Here is a 21092-nt window from a genome sequence, read left to right on the forward strand (position 1 = left end):
CTACAGGCAGCCATGTACGCACACTCATGCACACACACGGCACACACAACAGTGCACATGTATTCATGGACACACAAAGGATTGCACACATGCATGGACACAGGTGCAGACACAGAGGTGCATGTGCACACACATACAGTGCATACATGTGCACATATACATGCACACTCTGACACACATGCATGGACATGGCATAGGCACACACACATGGGTGCACACGTGCAGACACACTGCACATGCACACCCTTCCAAACATACATGCATGCACAAATACATGGACACACAGGAACATGTACACACACACACACACTGGCACATGCACACACACCCAAGCACACATGCATGCACAAATGCATGGACACAGGCACGCATGCACGCACACACACACACACATCTCCACTGCTTGCACACACATGGCCTGGCTCACGGGGGCCCCGGCAACAGCTTTTCAGCTGCTCGTGCTCTTGGCAGAGATGGCCGGGGCGGGGGTCCCACCACCCCTGGGGAAGCCCCCAGCCATGTACCCGTACCCTGCTCCCCTGCCTGGCTCCCCAGGGCGCTGAGAGCCGGGCATGGGTGGGGGCTGCTGATAAAGCCCCAGCTCCTGGAGTCCCGGGACAGGCTGGGAATCTCGGCCGCTACTGGAGGCCGGGCGCCGCGCAGAGGGGCCGTGGATCTGTAGGGGAAGGGCGTCAGGTTCTGCAGCGGTGCCTGGCAGAAGGGGTGTGTGCGGTGTCTGCCAGGGGCGATTGCTGCCCACCCCCCCCATCCCCACCCCTTGCAGGTGAGAAGCAGGGAACGCAGAGCCAGGCCGACACCAGCAGCGCAAGCCTCCGCAGCTGCAGCCCGTGTGTTACGGGGCATCCGGTTTTCCCACCGCGTCCTGCCCCGGGCTGGGTCGGACAGAACCGGAGACAACGCAGACCTCTGCCCCGAGACGGCCCGGCTCCCAGCCTTCCTGCATGGAGGTGGGGAAACTGAGGCATGGGTTGGCAAGGCCGGCGTGGGGCCTGGCAGCATGGCTCAGGTGGTGGTCCCTCTGCTTCAGAGCCTGGCCCTGGCTCTGGGGTGCACAGGGGAGCATGCTGCCCATCTGCAGGGTCTCTGGTGCCAGGCCTGCCCCCCTGGCTCAGGCCAGTGCCGCTGGGCCCCCGAGGCCGCCGCGTCTCCGAACACCTACTTGTGACCCGGTGCCCCCTGCGCTGCCTGGGAGACCTGCTCCAGGGCACCAGCTTGGACCTGGCATTGACTCGGCTGGACACGGTGCAAGCGGTGCATTATGGCAGCACCCAGCCCCCTTCTCCGGAGACCCCCTGGCATGAACCAGGCTAAGGGCTGTGCCCAAGGCCACCCAGGGGATCTGTGGCAGAGCCACGCTGGGCGCAGCCCCAGCCCCGTTCCCAGGGCTCACCTCGCTGTTCGTAGGCCTGGGAGATGCTACCTGCCTCTGTGCTCCCAGCCAGGCCCTGGCTCCAGGTTCCCGTGTCCTGGCTGGGCCTGGCTGCCATCGTGCCTCAGCTCGACCGTGCGGCCCTAAAACCGGCTCCTCTGAAACTCCCCTTCCCTGAATCCCTGGAAGCGGCTTGCTCTGATCCTGGGGAGTCGCTGCCCCCCAGCCCCAGGCATGGACCCCTCTGGTCTCTGCAGGGGCCAGAGGAGACTGTGCCTCATGGAGGACCTGGGCGCAGACCCTGTGGGCAAGGTTTTCCAGCCCTCCTGGCGGGACCAGCCCAATGCCCCGATGGATGGAGCCCACCCCCAGCCGGGGGCCTGCGCCCCGCGGGAGCGTCCGTGGTGCTCCTCGGCCTGCCTGGTACCAGGGCTGCCCCGTGCAGCCGCTCCCCGGCCCTGTGCCCAAACACATCCCTCTGCATCATGCCCAGGGCGGTGTGGGAAGACCCAGACAGTCCTCCCATGAAGCCTCAGCAAGGGGTGCACCTTGGACGGCTGTGATGCCCAAAGGGCAAAGGGGCTGCTGATTATAGTGGGGCTCCCAGGACAGCCTGGCCTTGGATAAGGACTGCCACTTGGCTCATCTGAGCTCGGCTGCTGCCACCCCGCTTTGCCAGGCCCCTAGCCGAGCCCATGGTGAGGCCTTGCTGCACAATGTCCTGACCCGGTGCGGGCACCCCAGGCATGCACACGTGTCGGCTGGCATGCAGCAGGGACAGGAAGGCTCTGGAGCCGGCGTGGGGGTGGGGTGGGCCGAGGATGTGCTGATGCATGGTCTGCTGGAAAGCACCAGCCCGGGGCCGCGCCGGCACCAGGGAGCACGGCCGATTATGTCAGCCTGGCTGGAGAGCGCTGTGCCCCGAATGGCTCGGGGGCTGTCGTGCCAGCGAGCCAGGAACTGCTGCTGTCGCCTTGCACTCGCAGGTCCCAGCCCTAGCCCACAAGCCACTGCTTATTTGCAATCACACCCAGTACCAAGGCTGCCAGCTCCGCTGATCCCAGTCCCACCTCGGGCTTTGCATCCACTTCCCAGATAGAGCCTGCCTCTGTCCTGGCTCAGCTCCAAGGATGGCTGGAAGGGTGTCAGCGCCCATTGGCACAGCTCAGGCGAGAGACTCCCCTGGTCTCCACTGCCTTGGAGTGCCCCTGCGGGGCAAGCGGCTCTGGTGCTGGCTCAAACCAGGACAGATGTGGGAAGACTTTATTCAGTCATTAATCCCAGCAGAGGGTCCACAGAGCTTCCCTGACAGCCCTGGGACCCCTTCCAACTCCTGCCCCCAGCCCAAGTAGCAGCAGGCAGCATGCACAGCTGCCCGCTCTGAGCGAGGAGGGCAAGCACACCGTGCTGTGCACAAGCCGGGATAGTGAACACAGCTGCATGCCGAGCCAGCTGGATTGTACAACAGTGACTTTATTCTAGTGAACACTTCTATACGGCAGCAGCGGGTCACACAGCAGCCCCCTCTCATCCCACCTCGGCTGGACTGCGGTTACTTAGCCACCTCTTCAGCTATGGCTTTACTCATCTTGCCCTTGATGTAGGCGTCCTTCTGCCATTCCGATTTCTGCTCCTGGAACTCATAGCATGGGATCTATGGGAGACACAGGATAGGTGAGGGCCGGGGGCTGAGCTGGGGGCTTGGTGGGCTGGTCCCTGATGCAGAGGCAGGAGAGCACCACAGCCACCAGCTCAGGGTTCATCCCCCACCTGTGCCAGGGCACAGACAGGGGTGCAGAGCCCCGAGACTCTCTCTTCCGCTGCACAGACAGTGGCCAGCTCCTCCCACAGGGTGAATCACAGCAGGCAGCTCAGGGTGTCCCCTCCACACGCCCCATGGCAAAGACACAGCCCCCGCACTGCTGCAGCTGGCAGTTCTGGCCCATCTCCCCTTGCCCGTGCCAGCAGCATGTGCCAGAGGGAGTGAATCCATGCTGGCAGCTTCCCCAACTGCCGTTCAGCCTGGCCCAGGAGGAGGGTGTGCGACGTGGAGCATGCTGCACCTGGAGCCTTGCACGGAGTCACTGGGTTCACATACCAGGGTGCTCCATGCTGAAGGCAACAGGGCGCCAGCCGCACACGCTCTGTGGCTACCTCCTAACAAGGGGGCCTCGAGCAAAGCTCCAGCCCCATATACCAGAGGCAGCTCTCAGCAGGACCGTGCTTGGGAGTTGGCTGGGGTGAGCCCACCATGGATCCCACCCCGTGAGATGGATGGATGGCTGCAGTAGATATACCCTCCAGAGCTCACCGGCAGAGCTGTGGGGCCCACGTGCTACAGGTCTGGCTATGGCAGCCGGCTGTGCCAGTGCTCCTATGGGAAAGGGGAGCCCTGAGTCTGACATGGCTGCAAGCAAACGGCACGGCTGATGGGAACCCCCTGCATGGCTGCGGCACAGAGCACCTATCAGCAGAGGGGCTGTGCGTAAGTGGAAGGACACGCTGAGCAGGGATAGAGGCGTGGCGTGCCAGCATCCAACAGCAGCTCCAGGGGTGCTGCCAGCCCCGCTGCAATTAACTTATTGAGGTGGGGGGAAGCTCTGGGGCAGCTAAGGCACATTACGAGGCTGCCAATCCCTGCAGAACCCAGATGTCCCCCCTAGCACTCAAAGCAACTTCGGCACCCTGAAGCCAGCCTGGTCAAATGGGCCCCGGGCATAAAAGCTCAGCATGCAATGACCAATGGGCAGAGCTGCACGCGGGGACGGGGGAAGCCACTACGCAGAGCACAGCAATGGAAGAGCAGGGGAGGCAGTGAAAACGCACCGGAGCAGAGGAAAATTGCCCTGGGAACTAATCACAGTGCCTCGAACATTTCACCGTCCTGTTCTTCCCTTTGCACATCCATTCGCACAGCCCTTGCCCCTGCAGGCCACTCCCTTGGCCCCAGGCTGAAATTCGAGATGGTGAGGAGCAGGGCTGAGCAGACCGCACCTTACGGGCTCAGGGATGGAGGGGAGTGAGGCCATACCGTGAAGCAGGAAGACTGTGCGCTCTACAGGAAAGCCAGGACCCTGTCCAGAGACCCCCCTCAGCCCAGGGAAAGAGTCCTGGGGAACGGTGCGATTTCCTGGCTGCAGGGCTGGCCACTTCTAGGCAAGCTGGAACAGGGCCAGGTGGCCCAGCACTTGCAGCTCAGAGCACCGCCTTTCCCATCAGCATGCCTGTGTGGGGGAGGAGAGCTCCCACCGCCCTGCACAAGGTAGGCTCCAACTCACAGCTGGCACCAGGCTTGGGGTTAATTGAGGCCACCCCACCCACCCCCAGGCACACACTGTGCCCCTGGCCTAATGGATGAAGCGCCAACCTGGGCCTCCCCGGCCCTGCTGCAGCCTTCCCAGGAGAGCTGGGCACTTCATGCTGACCCCGTGTGCCTGGGCTGCCTCCTTGGCCCAGGACAGGGCAGAGGGAAGAAGTGGATTCTTCCCATCTCTATATTTAGCTTCCGGGCTTGCAGCGCGAGGCTCCCAGGAGCTGGAAAAGCCCCCCGCGCCCACAGCACGGGAGCAGTTATGCAACCAGGCGCGACAGGGAGTATGAGTCACTCAGCATCACCATCACTGCAGAGGTGGCAGCACTTCGGAAAAGGTTGGGCGGGGGTCTGGGCACAGTCAGGAGCTCCAGTCCCCTGCATGGTGCTGGCAGTGGAGACCGGCTGGGGGTCCAGCCCACAACCCCAGCTGCAGGACCAGCCAAGCCACACAGCAGACCCTCTCGGACAGGCTTGTAGCCACCCAGCGAGCCTGGGGGTGTGACCCCCCCACCCCAGCAGCCTCTGCCCGGCATGAGCATCTACACTAGGGTCTGCACTCGGGCTGAGGTGAGAGGAGCTCCCCTGACACCAGGCCTGATAATGGGAGGCAGGCAGAGATCTGGGAGCCGTGTTCTGCTGCATTCCCGGCTCCGGGATCGCGCCCCTCTGCCTAGCGAGGGCTGGGGATCAATCAGAGCTGACTGATGCCTGGCACTGGCTGAGCTAAGCTCTCATGTGCGGTTTCCTGGAGGAGTGAGAGAGGGGTCGTGTTTCATAAAGGGTGTGGGAAGGAGGCTGCCCCCCTGCTCCTGCCCTGGCTCCCATCACCTTAGGATCTGGGCCTTACCTGACAGAACCCCTTCCCAGACCCACTCCCCTTCCCGTGGGTCTGGGGGCTGGCGTAGTAGCACCTGCAGCCAGGTAAACACAAAGCACCTGCCTTCCCCACTGGAGTGCCCAATGATCCTGCCCCCAGGTTATGAGTCGGAGGCTGAGGTCAGCCCTGTGGTCAAGGTCAGTCAAGGAGGGCTGGGATGGAACCAGAGGCACCAGACCACCCTTGACCTGGAGAGCACAGCTGGACACGATTTGGGGTGGGAAATCAGGACAGGTTCCCTACAGGGGAGTAATGCCCAAGCAGGGAGGCTTTTGCTACTGCCAGCTGGAGGGCCAGGCGCCAGTGATGGGGGAATTATAATTACCTGCAGGAAGCTAAATAATGAATGGCCCTCCCAGAGCAGAGCCTCTGCCGGGAGGTCAATGAGCACTAAGAGCTTGGCTTTCAGGTTCTGGAGAAGAAGGTGCCCAGCTGAGTTTACACTACGAAGAAGTGCCCAGCGAAATGCAGAGCAGGTGCACGTGGGCATGTGGTAGGGGGACCCCAGGCAAGCTACTTACCTCCACGACTATAAAGCCGGCAGCTTCCAGATGTCGCCGGGCCATAGTGAGGTGGCCCACCAGGTCCCTGCTCTGGCGGATGAAGTTGGGCAAGTCCCAGTGCAGGAAAGCCATCCTGTGGGGTGGGGCGGGGACAAGGCGGTGCGACTTGGAGACTGGTCCTTGCTCAGCCCCATTGCTGTCCAGCATGCTCCGTGCCCCAAGACAGCCAGACAGCAGTCTGACTGCCTGCTCAGCACCCAGAAGTGGTAGTGGGGCCTGTCTCAGCTGGTGGCATCTATCGACTGCTTTATCCCTGGCAGGATGTGGCCGTGTCAGCCCCCTGGACGTGGGTTCCCAATCCAGCCCACAGATACCCCGTGCTCTCTCTGGAAGGGGCCGGACAGGACAGGATAGACATGCATCATCCTGAGGTAGGGGGTGCCAGCCCCTTTCCCTGAACACAGATGACGCCAGTGCCTGGGACATTCTCCAGCCCTGCGATGCTTTGAGCCCATGAGAATGCAAGTGCAGGAAGAGGGACCGGACTGATGGACTCATTTAAAAACAAAACATGTCTGGTGCTGAAGGAGCTCCTCCCAGCCCCAGTGAGAAGGCAGCTCAGGCCCTGAGGCCTCTGCCACCAAGCCCAGCCCTGGCACACTGACGTGGACTCTGCTCCACATGGAAGGGCTGGCTGCTGTGATCAGTGTCTTTAGCTGGTCCGATTCCCAGGCCTAGACTGGCACCTCGAAAGCAGCTAATTAGAAGGGGGGTGGCTCTGGCAGCTAAGGAGCAGAACCCGACCAGTCTGCTCCTCCCCAGTCCACACCTGTCATCTTGTTCCTCAATGAAATGTGGTGGCTGGGCTCAGCAGGCATTTTTCCCATGTGCTCCCAATGCAGCTCTGGGCACTTTTAATTAGTGAGCTGCGCTAATTAAAAAGGCACCGTGTGTCCTGTGCACCAGCAGTGCAGTGTGACTCCGTGCTGAGAAAATGGCGGCAGTGTGCTTTGAACTAAAGCACATCGAACGTGTTTTAGTTCAAAGCACACCGCCGCCATTTTCTCAGCGTGGAGGTGTGCCATGCCACTGATGAATGTGATGCGCGAGGCTGCCACACTTTGTCAATTTACGTGCTCCAGCAGACTCAATTAATCGAGTCTGCTCCAATATCCTGGATTTCCTGCACACCGGAGCAGGCTCCCTGCATGTGTATAAGTGCCCAGAGCAGATTGAGCAGGCTCTCAACGGCTCAGCTCTGTCCTACACTGGCCCCAGCAGGGTAAGGGTGACACCTCAGCAACACCCTCTGCATGATGCCCAGGGGAAGGGACCTTTCAGTAGGTGACCCTGCCCTCCCCCCCTCCCTGCAGGGCCCGCACAAAAACTCACCTCCTGGTATGTGGTGGCAACTCCTTTGTCCCTTCTGAGGCAAACAGGTGGGGAGCAACAAAGTTCTTCAGGGGAATGGGCTGGTTGTCACTGTTCAGCAGCACCTCAGCAACTGCCCCAGAGAGAAGTGAAGAACAAGGAATCATCAGGTCTGGCACTGGGCTGTCAGCCACCCCTCACCACCCAGGCCAAGCAGCTGAGTAGCCCACGGAGCACATGGAGCCCCACGTCATACTAAGCTGCTGTCTCCAGGTGCTAGCCAACAGCAGAGGCACAGCAGGCCTCTCCTCTGGTGCCTGCAAAGAGCAGGTGAGGACCCTGCTGTCACCCCCCAACCAGGTGTCTGCAGCAGGATTTTATCCCCAGGGTCCAGGCAGAGGACCGTGAGGCCCATGAGCTGCAATGATGATGTGGCAGCCAGCTGGACCAGTGCCTGCCATGGAGGGGGCGAGCACTGAATTTGACAAGGCTGCGGAGTGGAAGATGGGTGTGATGGCTGATGTGAGAGCACCCGGAGCCAGATGGACGGGGACAGAGGAGGGGTGGTGGGGATACGAGATGGGAAAAGGGGACCTGCAGCAGAGGGAGGCAAGTCCTCCCCTCTCCGTCCCCAGAACCAGAGACCAACAGCTTGGCTGGGTTGCGCTACCCAGTGCACAGCTCTGGAGCTGGGCAGCAGAGCAGGGCAAGGCCTTCTGCCCCAGGAGGGTGGGTTCAGGGGTATAACACCTGGAAGGCCTCAGCCCAGCACCCACCACAAAGCCAGCCTGGCATCGCTTGTGATCCCTGCTCACCAGGGGACTCTGGGACAGAGCCTCAGTGGGTTCCAGGGCTGGGACAGCAGGTTTGTAGGGGCAGTGAGGGGGCACTGGCAGAAGGGCACAGTGAGGTCTGCCACTTCAGGACCATAAGGCACTGGGGCCTGGAGACCAGAGAAGCTGATGTCATGTGCCTGATGGCACCAAGGGGGCAATTGCAAGCTGTCCCGTCCCCGCTTGGGGGAGATGCCATGCTCACTGAGCTGCCAGCCGTAGATAGTGTCTACTCTGAAGCGCCACTTGGTCTCATCACCGAGCACCTTCTGCAGCACCCGGCACAGGTCATTCTGCAGCGGGGTGGGCTTGATGTATTCCTGTGGTGCCAGAGCCTGCAGTATCTGTGGTGGCAGGGAGGGGCACTCGTACTCAGGGAATTCCAGCAGGGCAGTTGCGTTGATTTGCATTATCTTGACCTTGAATTGCTGGCCTTTCTTGGAGGTGTCTTTTGCTGGAAAAGAGATGTGCAAGAGATATGGCCCTAGCAGGAGCCTGGGCAGAGAGCCAAGGGCCCAGCTCGGCACACTTCGTACCACAGTGGGAACTCCTGGGTTCTCATCTCAGGACCCTGCCAGGCTGCCGGGTGTGACCTCAGCCGCCAGAGGCTGCAGCAGGGGTTTGGTAGCTTGCAAGGTGCTTTCTGCACCCTCCACTGTCCCTGGCCTGTGACAGCCAGTGCCTCCATGCTCATTGCCCAGACAGCAGCAAAGCTGGCAAGAGCCAAGGCGAGACCCTGCCGCCTTCCTAGAGACCCAAGGCGAGTGGGTGGGTTTGATCCCAGCTCCCAGCCAGGGGCAGTGCTAGGTCTCTGCACCCTGGAGTCAAGTCCATGGTACACTGAGCTTCAAGGTCCCTGCCCAGGGCCCAGCCATCCTTGGGACTGTTAACACTTGGCACTGAGATCCCCCGGGCAGTGCCACAACAAGGATGTACCCCTGCCACATAGACCCCTCCCTGAGCAGACCCAGCAGTGGCCATCCTCCTTACAGGGCCAATCCCTCAGCTGTGTGCTCAGGCCAAGCTGTGCTGCTGACTTGGCAGAGCTCAGCTGGTTCCTGACCCACTCTCACATGAGCCTGTATGGGAAAGCAACCCTGGTGAAAACTGCATGTCTGCAGCAGGATCTGACCCCCAGATCCACCGGGCAGGGTGTGGGGCCCATGAGCTGCAGTGATGCCATGGCAGCTGGCTGGGCCAGTGCCTGCTGGAGAGGAGGCGAGCACTGAATTTGACAAGGCTTCAGACGCCGGGCACTCACTGTGCCTCTAGGGCCCTGCAAATGGATTGGCAGAGCCAGCCTTCTGGCACTGGCCCGAGCCCCAGCTGTGATTTCCATTACAAGGCTGGGGCATCAAAGCACTCAGACTGATCTGTGCCTGGCTGGCATGTAGCAGTCTGCCCAGAGCAGGGGTGGTGAGAGCTGCTGCAGGGCAGGACTGAGGTGCTTTGTGGAGGGGTCTGGGGCTATGGTCATTGGCAGAGCAATATGGGCAGGGAGGCAGCCAAATCAGTGCTTCTCTCACTCCCAAGTACCAAAGCCAAGTGCCCAGCAGAGAGCAGGCCAGGCCAAAACTGGCACTGCCCAGGGGCCCGTATCCTGGCTGCCACAGCCGTTTGGAAGAGCTGCCCAAGGACAGTGGAGACCTCACAGCTCCTCCCCACTTCCCGGCTCTCCTGGCTGTTGCTTCTGTCAGAGGCAGCAGTAGGCCAAGGACCCCTGGTGAAGTGGCCCAGCCAGCACGTTCCACCTTGGGTCTGGATGGACCCTGTGGAGGTGGAGGAGTGACTGGCTGACGCTTATGCGCTCCTCGCCCCTCGCAGCACAGGGCTGCCTGAGGTAGCCTGGACAGACACCCCAATAAAAATGGAACAAGACTCCACTTGTGTAACCTACTAGCCAAGGACAGTTTACAACACCTGGGCCAGGCTGGAGCTGAACATAGGAGCCAAAGGCTCCTAACACCCCTGGAGCCAGCAGCCCCCTCTCCCCCAGTACACCTCAGTCCTAGGCACACAGGAAACAGACACTTGGAAGAGATACTTGCCTTTACATAGCAGATGCTCGTGGAATGCTGGCCCCAACACGCTCTGCAGGTAGGGAGCCTTGGCCCGTTGCAGCACGCACAGAGACCACACCAGACCCACAAGCGGTTGCGGATTCAGGGTGGTCAGCAACCCACTGACCTTCTGGTCCACCTAGGGAGAGGGGTTTCCTGTGAGATGGCAGTGAATTTCAGAGGCTGCCAGCTGCTGAACAGATACCTGCAAGACCCAACACCAGCGAGGCTGGCAGGTGGCATTTAAGCTAAACCCGGGCAGCAGGGTTTGCAATCAAGGGAGGTTTCATGGCTCTGTGGAGCAGAGATGGCTGCATCCCAGTGCCCTCTGCACAGCATGGGTTTGATGGCTTGTTATGGCAGGGCTGCTGCTACAGAAGGGATATGTGCCACACTCACTCGAGGGCCGCATGCCAGGCTCACCAGCACTCAGTCACTCCATTTCAATGGGCCGACCACTGAAAACTGGGCAGTTGGGTGAGAAGCCTGGATGCCGCCCAAGGGCAGAAGCGAGGGGCAAGTTCTCTCAGAACCCTGACCCGACCCGTGGGGCAGTAACTTTACCGGCCCCTCAAACCCATGGGACTAACACAGCTGATGGTTTTTGATTCATTATAGCTCTACCCTCTCCTCCCACCAATCTTTCTGTGTTCCCTCTTCCCTTTAGCTTGGTCTCATCCTTCTGCAGAATGAGACTTGCTGATAGCAACTGTTCTGGTCTGTAAGCACTCCTGACAACTTCACTTTGCTCCACCATGTAACTGCCTACTTCCTGCTTTCCTGGCCCCAAGAGGCATTTGGTGCCCAAAGCTCATCTTGCACCCCTGCCAACTACAGTCGGTCCAGCAAAAGATACTGGACCAATCGCACTTTCCTGCACTGCCCTGGGACCACCACAGCTGCAACACCCCCTGCCACTCAGACCTGTAACCTCTGCTGGTCACTGCCCCCTTTATAATGAGTGACAGTGCAATTTTCCTTTCCAGGTGACTGTGGCCTTTAGCTTGGAGTCACGTAATGCCAAGCTCTCAGTGCCATCAGAGCAGGCTGACAACTAAACATACACCAGGACCCAGTCCCTGCTGCCTGAATGCCCCCCCTCTTATTCTGACATAGCTCTGATGTGACTGCTGCCTCCCCAGAGACAGGACTGCACATGGGGAGCTCAGCTTGAAAGCCTGGGGCAGAGTCCCCAAGGCCAGCATAGACCACAGGGGTAGAGACAGCATGCTCAGCCCCCGCAGAGGAGAGAAGTGTAGAAAACAGCCTGCCACAGCCCCAGCACCCTGGGTTTCACACACCTGAGTTCTGCCTGCACCCACCCTACACAGGTCTCACTGCTCAGCCCCTACAGGGGTCCCTTCCTCTGCAGAGAGCTGACAGCAAGGGGGGCTGTCAATGGCCTACAGTCCGTATCAGAAATGTCAAGGTTTCCGGAAGCCTCAGAGCTATGCTGCAGTCACCTCAGCTCCACATCCTCTGGTGTGAAGAGCCTTGAAGCACATAGTGCTCAGGGCAGAGATTGGCATCTGCCAGTCGCCTAGCTCCTGCCTGTTCCATGTGGATGCGAAAAGGCCTCTTGGCCTGAACTATTCCTCTGAGAAAGCAGCCATTCACAGACCTCACCCAAGAGCTGGTTACCTTGGCTCTCGGTGCTACATATAACACCCATCTTGTACAGCTGCCCCTCCAATCACTTCCTGGCTCTAGGTGAGACCAGATGAGCATGGAAGGGACCAGACCGGAGCATGACTTAGCATGCTGGATACCTGGACATGCACGCAAAGGTATCAGCACTTGGCTTCTTCCCACATGAACACAGGAAAGGAGGCAGATGTCCCAGGCTGCAGCCTTCCTAAACCTAGATGTGCCCCTTGGAGGGCTGGAATAACTGCAGTCACCATGTGCTTATTTTCTCTAGATCTGTGACCAGCAAGGGACAGAATGGGCAGCAATGAGCTATCAGGGTAATCCAGCCAGGGAAGGGTTAAGGGCAACCTACCTGATGCATAGCAATGCAAGAGTGAGAGGCCATAGCCCTTACCACACAGCACAAACCCCACCCAGCGGTGCACCTCAATCAGGCCACCTCTCAATGGCATCTTTCCAAAGGCAGCCAGGCAGGGCCCCAGTTTGGCAACAGCCTGAAGGGAGCATGGAGGCAGGAGGTGGTGAAGCGTTTACCAGGTCAAAGAAGTTGTTGCTCTCGGTAGGCTGGAAGTTCAAGTGGGCAAAAGACAGCACGATGCTGCAGAGCTGAAGTGGGCTGAACTGGTCGGCATTGGTCAGGATATACTGAAAGCCAGAGAGAAGATTGGGGGCTCAGACCTGAACTTCCTCAGAACAGGCCCCACTCTCACCCCCTGCAGAATCCCATCCCGAGGATGTGGTCCTGGCCGACGGCTGGGCTGCCTGCAAGTAGCCCTCCCTATCCATGGTCTTGCAGTGGTACAAATCAGCAGTACAAAGGCCTGGAGTTTTATGTGCAGAGAGCAGCACGTTATCCCCATCTGCTAGAGGAGGGAACCAAGGCACGGTCAAGCTCTGGGATTACACTTCAGGCCCCACCAGAGCTCCCCACCCCTTGCTCCGTCTATGCCCCCAGGCCTGCTTCTGCTGCCTTGCATCTAGCAAGTCAAATCTGTGTGTTACCACTGAGAGAGCAGGGAACACCCTGCTTCTAATGTGATGACAGCACTTGGGACATCCACAGCAGCATCCTCATCCCTACCGTACCCGAGGCAGGGAGAGGCCCAAGTTCATTCAAGCAGACTAGACCCCTGCAGTCCTAACTGCCCATGCTGTGCTTTAAAAGCCCGACTAGTTGCCCCTGAATCTGCAGGCATCGCCTCACTGCTCACACAGGAGCACTCTAATGACTGAGCTGCAGTTTATGATGCACTGTGTACCAGGGACACGACCCCTTGGCTAGTGGTGGAGGGGATTCCAAGCCCCACACACGCAGCTGATGAGGTCTGAGGTCTCCCCCTGGCCCAGTGATGACCATCTCCCCCCACCCTTCCCTCACCTGAGTGAAGGCATCGACCAGCGGCAGGCTGAACCACCTGATGGTGGCAAAGGAGCGGAGGCAGAACACCACGTTTACGGGGGTTATCTCGGACACTTGGGAAAGTAGGTCAGATGCCAACTTCTCCAATAGCTGGGATTGAAAGAAATTCAGCTTTCCTTAAAGGGGCAGAAAAGAGGAGCAGTAACTTACCCAGGGTCAGCCTGGAGCACTGCATCACCTGTAAAGACAGGGCAGGCAGCAGGGACCCAAGCCAATGCAAGAAGAAAAAGGCTCTGAGTAAGTGTTGCCCCCTCCCCAACTCTAAGCCAACCTCAGCCACCATCACAGTAACTAAATCATTTATTCTGACCTCAGCCTAGAGAACTGGACTCAGGTACCCACATACTGAGCCCAATAACTTGTGTTTGAGATTGAAGTCACAAAAAGACAGCCTATCTTGAGCTGAAAGCACCCAAAGAGAGTCCACGGTTCCCTTGGAAGGCTGTTAAATGCCCAGTTACTCTAGTTACTGGTAAGAAGATCAGTCACTACCCAAGAGAAGCCCGCCACTCTTACTGTTAATTCTGGCATTATAACTTTTCCCCATGTAGCCCAAGTCCCTCTGATAAGATGTGCTGCTCCTGCAGCCAGGAGAAGGACAAGGATCAGAACCTGGGCAGAGGCAACAGGTTTAGCTGGTAGGAGGATACTGTTTCCACTTATCTGGACTGACTCAGGGGACCCACTCACCACAGGCAAAGAGCAGATCCATTATGGTGCTCACATCCAGTTCGCTGTGATGCTGGGCCAAGTGGTAGGAAAGGGCCCGGAGCACGGGGAGGGAGCGCCGGTTCTGGCGCACAAATGCTTGCATCACCTTCCGAGTGTCCTGAGAACTGAAATTCTCAGCCAACTGCAGTGCCTGCCAATAGACATTGTGAACAGAGGAGTATGGGTCAGACTGAGGCAAGCCACACTTGCGAATCCCTTGCATGGCATGCTTCAGCCTAATGAATCTTATAAATCATGCCCTCCAACCAAGGATCGCTCCATCCTCAGTGAGCTGGAGCCCACCTATTACTGCTCATCAGGTCAAAACAATGCTAAACAGTTGGAAACAGATTTGAGAAACAGTGCAAGTAGGGGGAGCACTGAGACAGACCAACCAGAATTACCACGTTGTTTCAACTGTAAATCAACACCCATTCTCAGGTTCAATTCCAAAAACAGCAAACTTTCTCCCTAAATATTAGTTCATTATCACAACGTCCTTGGGCAAAATCTCACAGGAAAAATCAAATAACCAAGGACAGGATGCCAGAGGGTTAAATGCATTCAAATTCTATGTTGAAAAAGCCTCATCTAGTATTTCTATTGCATGCGACATTAGTGCAAATACAGAAATCAAGAGAGTTGGGGGTGGGACAATGACTGATGAACCCTGTACATAAGAACAGCACGGTTCTTCTGGAGAGAGGAAAAAAAAAATGTTAGGTGTTGTCTCACGACAGTACAGTGGCTATGATGGAACCTGGTCGGATGATCCGTGCTAACCTTAAAAAGGGAATCTCAGTTCATGTCATCAAAAATAGAGTGCAGCACTCTCTCCTTAAGGTTTTAGTCTGTGCTGATCCACACATCAGCTGGAGACCTAAACCAAGAGAAGCCAGGAGAGTTGGGGATAGGGCATTTAAGAAGCCCACTTGTGGGGAGGGCCAGCAGGCATTTAAGTTGTGTGCCAAACCCCACTGTTTTCAATACTCAAGTCACTGCTGAATTAAGCATGCCTGCTAATTCCTGGGGGAACAGCCAACTCTCAGTTTTTTGCACCTCATTAATGCTCCTCGCATTGTTACTCAGAGCCCCTGCTCAGCCTCAGCTGTTCTTACCTCCTTTAACGGCCCCTTACCTTATTTCTCAGAGGGCCTTGCCTCTAACAAGAGCCTTGAAGCTGACAGGACCCAAGATCCTGTAGGGAACTTGGTACTGAGAGTGGCTGAGATGGGCTAGAAAGGTAACCACCCTTCCTGATGCTGGGCCATCTTTTGACTGCGTAGATCACGTCTCCAGAAGAGAGTATGCTTCTTGGTGAATCATGTGCATCACTCCCTGAAGGAACCTGGCTTCTCTTGAAGACCTCACCTACTCCTAACCTGACTCCACTACTGAGAACTGTGGCAGGAACAGAAACCAACTAGGTCTAGACAGCTATTTTTCCTAGCATCCATCGATGTCTGCAGCAGATATTTATCCCCAGGGTCCACAGAGAGAGAGACATGGGGCCCATGAGCTACAGGTGTTTCTGTGGCAGCTGTTAGGGCCGGTACCCACCACAGAGAAGGCAGGTACCGAATTTGACGCAGCTGCAGTTAAGCCACCATCAGAGGACTTCGGTTGCTGTTTCCACCTGGGCACAAATTTCCTATCCTGAGCCAAGTGCTTGGAGAAAAGTAAATGGGCACCTCTAGAGCAACAGTTCTCAACCAGGGGGCCAGAGCAGTCTGGGGAGCCTTGAGATCCTTTTAAGGGTGCCACACAATGTTAGCACTGGTAGGTGCGCAAACATGATTCACACGATAAACCCAGAGATTTCAAACAGAAATCTGTGGTTGTTGTCTTGCTGAGTTCTTTGCAACAGAAAAAAACCTGCTCTATTATTCTGTAGTTTTCACTTTTGATTAAGAGCTAGCATTTTCCAAGTGGTGCCACAAGTCTAAGAACCACTACTCTAGAACAGTGGTTTTTAGCCTTTTTCATTTGCAGACACTTACAACATTTTGAACAGATGGGCAGACCCCTGTGGAAATTTTGAATGGGGGTCTGGACCTCTTTGAATTGTAAGTATGGATAGTCACTGCGGACCACAGGTTGAAAACCACTGCTCCAGAACATACTAGGATGATGAACTCAAGTAACAGTTATTTTCCTCCCTTCAATAACATCTCGAGGGGTGGGACCAGCCTGCCTTGAGACCCTAAGAAGTGCAATTCTGCAGCCCTGTGCAAGCAGCCTAGCTGCAGCAGCACGAGTCTCCTTACAGAGCCTTTTCACTGAAATGGGAAAAGGAACAGGAATTGTTATTTCCATAACTGAGCACATCTGAGCTGAGTGGGATCTTTGGTTGCAGAACCACTGCTCAAAAAAGTGCACAGTGGACAGACTTGGGAGGCATCTGAGTGGCCAAGCTCACCCAGATACTGCACAGGAGCACTGACTACAAGCACTTGTGAGAGGCTGCTTAAAAAAAATCAGGAAGGGATAGAGGCCCCCGCATGCCCGATCAGTAGCTCCTTCAGTCAGCATGAAGGAGAGGATTGTGTTCATCTGCTGCACAGGGCAAACTGAGAAGGGATGGGGGCAGGCAAGAGAGCGTTAAACTTGTGGGAGCTGTACCTTGTCCTCCAGCCGCTCCATCAGGACCGGTGACAACTGTCCGACTTTTGACATCAGCATCACCACGGTTTTGACGTCCTCAATCTCTGTCCAGCGGAGCTCTAGGCTGCTCACCAAGTCTTTCAGCAGGTCATTATGATTCTCTACCCACTTGCTGGAGGCCAGGAAACTGGCTAGGGAACTGAGATGGTTGATGCTGAAACGCTTCAGGCGCCAGCACACCTCTTGCTCCACTACTTTAAACTCCTTCATGGTGCTGTCCAGATAGTAACAACTCTTCAGAAGCTGCACCAAGGTACTGTTCCAGACTTGGGATATCTGGGCAGCAGAGAGAGATGCAGAAAGGTTACTTAAACACAGGGAAGCTTATTGGAACAGTGGAGGATGTAGTAGACTGGATCAAGCATTACATCTCCACCAGTGGCAAATGCCACTATAATGAGCTCATTATAGGAGTAAGCTGTACAGAACGCAGCAGCTGCCTTCCTGACCCCTGGAGCACCTCTCTCATGCTGATGCATGAGACTCAGATGTGCGGCAGAAAATTTTCCAGTGCTTTACTTTTCCGTGGGTAATTTGCCATTTCTAAAAAGTCAGTTTCATAAAAGCTCATTAGTAACAATGAATGGATGCCACTACAATATTAGGCAAGCTTGGCAGTATGAATGCCGCATGCCCCCAGAGGCTGGGGGGCAGGGGCCAGTGGCAATTGGGGACCGCCTGTACATGCTGCCAGTGGTGTTGGCAGTGAGGGTGGGCGAGCAGCGACTGTCTGCAGGCACTGCCGGCAGCATTGGTGGCACTTTTTGCAGGGGGTGCCTGTGTACCTGCATGCACACCCTACGCACCACCGATGCTTGGCAGTTTCAAAGTTGTAATTAAGGTTTTTCAAGTGATTATCCCTAGGAAGTGTGTGAGAAATTGAGACTGAATTGCTTTTTATCATGAGGCCCAAGCTGTACTACTGTAAATGTGGATAGTGATTGAAAGGTCACCCAGTTCTGTGGACACAGGATTTAACTGAGCCCCTCAGACAAGGAATTAAAACATCATTGATACAGAGAGCCATGAATTTATATGAAGGTTCAGGAGCAAAGGCTCTCTCTGCTCTGCAGTGCTGGGAGCCCAAGATCACAAGCCGCCGCAGCTTCACTGACTGCTGCAAAGAGCAATTTTTACAGCATATAATGCTTTTTCAAAGTATATGATCCCAAACCACCCTGGTGCTGCATATAAGAAGCCAGCTGAGGCCTAGACCAGCAGGAAGTGGGGGTATTTAGGGACAAAAAGTCCTTATGAAGAGGGTAACATGATTGTTAATGCACAAACAGATCAGACAGGATCAGGGTTTTGGATCCACCAAAATCAGTGGGCTAGTCTAGCCCCCACACTTCCCACCAGCATCAGCTGCTGTCCATACTGATCTGGGACAGGTCAGATAGTTCTTAGCCATCCACAGACCTGTGACCAGCATTCAAGCTGTCGTCTCCATCAACATCCATCAATATTGTTCTGTCAATATTTCTCTAATTTCCCCTACAACCAGACCAAAGTGCCTTCACTCTGTGTGTACAGCAACCAGCCAGTGACTTCATGAGCAGAAGGCACTTGCAGTCATTTGCCAGGAGAAAGACATCAGGGTGTGTGAAGGCCGTCACTTCCACTGCTTTCTGTATCCTCCTAACTCACCTTTCACTTGAAGCATCCAGAAATCCTGCATGAAACACTCAGAAAATATCACTCACCTGCAGCCACCTCTGGCAGATAACAGGACATGACAGAACAATTGAGATCAGCAAAAATACCAGGTGTCTGTAGTATATTTCTATCCCCAGGGTTCAGTAACAGAGACTCGGGGCCCATGAACTACAGGTGTTGCTGTGGCAGCCAGCTGGGCCAGTACCAACCATGGAGAAGGATAGTACTGAATTTGACAAGGCTGCTGTGGGTTTAAGAATAAGGAGTGGAAACTATACAGTAACATGCAAAAACCCTGTGATTCCCTTTAGGTGTCTCATCACTTTATAGAGGTTTCATCTGGCTAAGCTAGAGTCAAAAATAGGGTAGACTCCTCAGAGTGCCTCAAAGCAGGAAAACTAACATTTTTAGCATAATCCTGCAGAAGGGCAAACATCGAGTATCAGCTCTATTCAAGTTTCATCCATTTTTTTTGCTGTTGCTGATTCTGCCCCTATGAAGGGAACAGATGTTAGCAAGACCCTCTCTCAAGCAACTCTCCCTTGAACCAGCGATAAGATAGACAACAACATCTTAATAAGATACATAAAAATTGCGGCGGGGTAGCAGTGTAACATTCTCTAGGTCAGTGTTTCCCAGGGGTATGCGGGTGTTGCGTTTTGGTCTTTGCCTGCTCGGGCCGGAAGTTCCGGCTGCCGCCCCTCCCACCGTGTCCAGTGCGCCGGGGCTTTCACTCCCCAGAATCAGTGTGCCAGGGGATAGGGAGGGAGGCCCTGTGTAGGCTGATTTACTCCAGGCCATGGTGGAAAAAGTGGGACTCGGCTCATGGCAGCAAAACCGCAAGTGTCACAGTGGGACTTCTGGTTTCGTTTTTGCCGCGTTGATCTGCAGGGATACATAAGGTACTAAAGGTTGAGAACCACTGCACTAGGTGAGGACTGGATAACCTATGGTTTAGGTGCTGCAAGTGGCACATGACAGATGGGGGGTATGGGGACGAAAGGTAGTACAGTGAAGATAGGGCAGGAACCAGAAAGCAAAGGCACAAAATCAGGCAGGAAGCAGAAAGCAGAGCAGCAGGCTAGGAAGGGAGCATGAGGGTTGGGAGAAGAGAGCAGGGCAGGCAGGGAGCGCAGCAGCTGGGAGAAGACAGCAGAGCAGTAGGCCAAGCAGGGAGCACGGAGCTGGGAGCAGAAAGCTGAGCAGCAGGCCAGGCAGGGAGCATGAGGGCTGGAAGCAGAGCAGCAGACCAGGCGGGAGCATGAGGGCTGGAAGCAGAGCAGCCGACCAGGCAGCAGAAGGGGAGTGGAGTAGCACATGGGGTGGGCATGGGGCTAATTTGGGGTAGGTCTGCCAAAAAGGGTGGCCTCCCTACTGCTCCAGGTTACCACAAAGCCCTTTGTCCCTGTCCGCTTTCAGGCACAATGCCAGTAGCCACCACAGTAATCCAGATACACAGCATTTGAGTGCTGCCATATTTTCCTCTGCCATGGTGCAGAACACACATCCTTTCCTGCCCTGCCTACTTACAGCCATGCCCCCCAGTCCCAACTGCTTCGAATCACAGCTGGAAAGGACGCAAAGCAGCACGATGGGACCAGTCGGCTTCCCACCATCAGCCCTAGGCCAGCACAGAAATGCACCGTGAACAGATCTGTTCTCCGCACGTTCCCTTGACTGTGCCCCTCCCAGGCTGCAGCTGGCACTTACATTCTCCCCGAGACAGAGGAGCAGTAACTTGAAGCGCTTGTCATTTACAATTTCCTCAGTGTCTTGGTTTCCCTTCGTTACCAGGCAAGACAGCCTGATGATGATATGGGAAGCCGTGAAGGCATTGATAGGGTGCTCTGTACTAAAAGCCAAGACATCTTTGGTGGTGGTGGCTGCTGAAATCAACTTCTTGAATGTTTCAGAATTAGTAAGTTTGCTGCTTATCTGCATCTCCTCGTTGTCTTTCGGCCCAGAGAAGTTCAAGGTATGCAGCAGAAGGACAGACTGCCGGGGAAGGACCCTCACAATCATCTTGCCCCTGGGTGCTAGCGCACAAGTCGGGGCCACTGAGGCAGCGGGAACAACGGCACTGAAGAGCCAGCGACAGGGACAGCGACGCGCCAGCTGAGCTGCCATGATTCACCGGCAGGGAGCAGCGGGGGCTGGCAGATGTGGGGTCACTCACATACTTCAGAGGTCCTAGAGGAAAGCCGGTGGGTTGTGAGGGGGGCTGCCGCGCAGGGACGGAGGCCGGACTTGCTCTGAGCAGTGGAGCCCCCCCCCCGCCCCGCCATGGCGTCTCCAGGCCTTTTGAAGGCAACGGGAGGTGGAAGCCAGCAGCGCACTCCAAAGCAATTTGGGGGGGGGGGGGCAGGGAGGACACACACACATAACATGTCCCCTGCCAGGGTCCCTCCGGAAGCTCCCCAAACCTCCTGGATTTGAGGCCCCCTCCCTCCTGGGCCTCAGGCACCCTCGCTCACAGCCCTCTCCCTGGGTCCCCAAGCCACCTCACCCGGGCCTCGAGACCTAAGCCCTCCCGGGCTTCCTACCTCCCGCTCTCCCGGACACAACGCGCCCCAGACCCGGCTCCTACCTGACCTCGGCCAGGCCCGCAGCGCTTACAACGTCACATCCGCGCGCCACTCTTCCG

The 21092-nt window shown here is 56.5% G+C and overlaps 1 protein-coding gene across 1 annotated transcript; it reads right to left on the reverse strand.

The window, feature by feature from the left end:
• Window positions 1-2816: 2816 nt before the first annotated feature.
• Window positions 2817-20618, reverse strand: TBRG4 (transforming growth factor beta regulator 4). The gene is made up of 10 exons (XM_019508013.1): window positions 20159-20618; window positions 16751-17068; window positions 14108-14279; window positions 13376-13533; window positions 12532-12642; window positions 10336-10486; window positions 8493-8741; window positions 7476-7587; window positions 6102-6216; window positions 2817-3044 (listed from the first exon to the last, which is right to left on the reverse strand). The coding sequence occupies exons 1-10, from the start codon at window positions 20573-20575 to the stop codon at window positions 2943-2945; spliced, it is 1905 nt and encodes a 634-aa protein (XP_019363558.1). The 5' UTR covers window positions 20576-20618; the 3' UTR covers window positions 2817-2942.
• Between the last annotated feature and the right edge of the window lie 474 nt (window positions 20619-21092).

The sequence above is a fragment of the Gavialis gangeticus genome, unplaced genomic scaffold, assembly GCF_001723915.1.
Source record: "Gavialis gangeticus isolate Ggan-Ray unplaced genomic scaffold, GavGan_comp1, whole genome shotgun sequence".
In the NCBI taxonomy this organism is placed as follows: domain Eukaryota; kingdom Metazoa; phylum Chordata; order Crocodylia; family Gavialidae; genus Gavialis; species Gavialis gangeticus.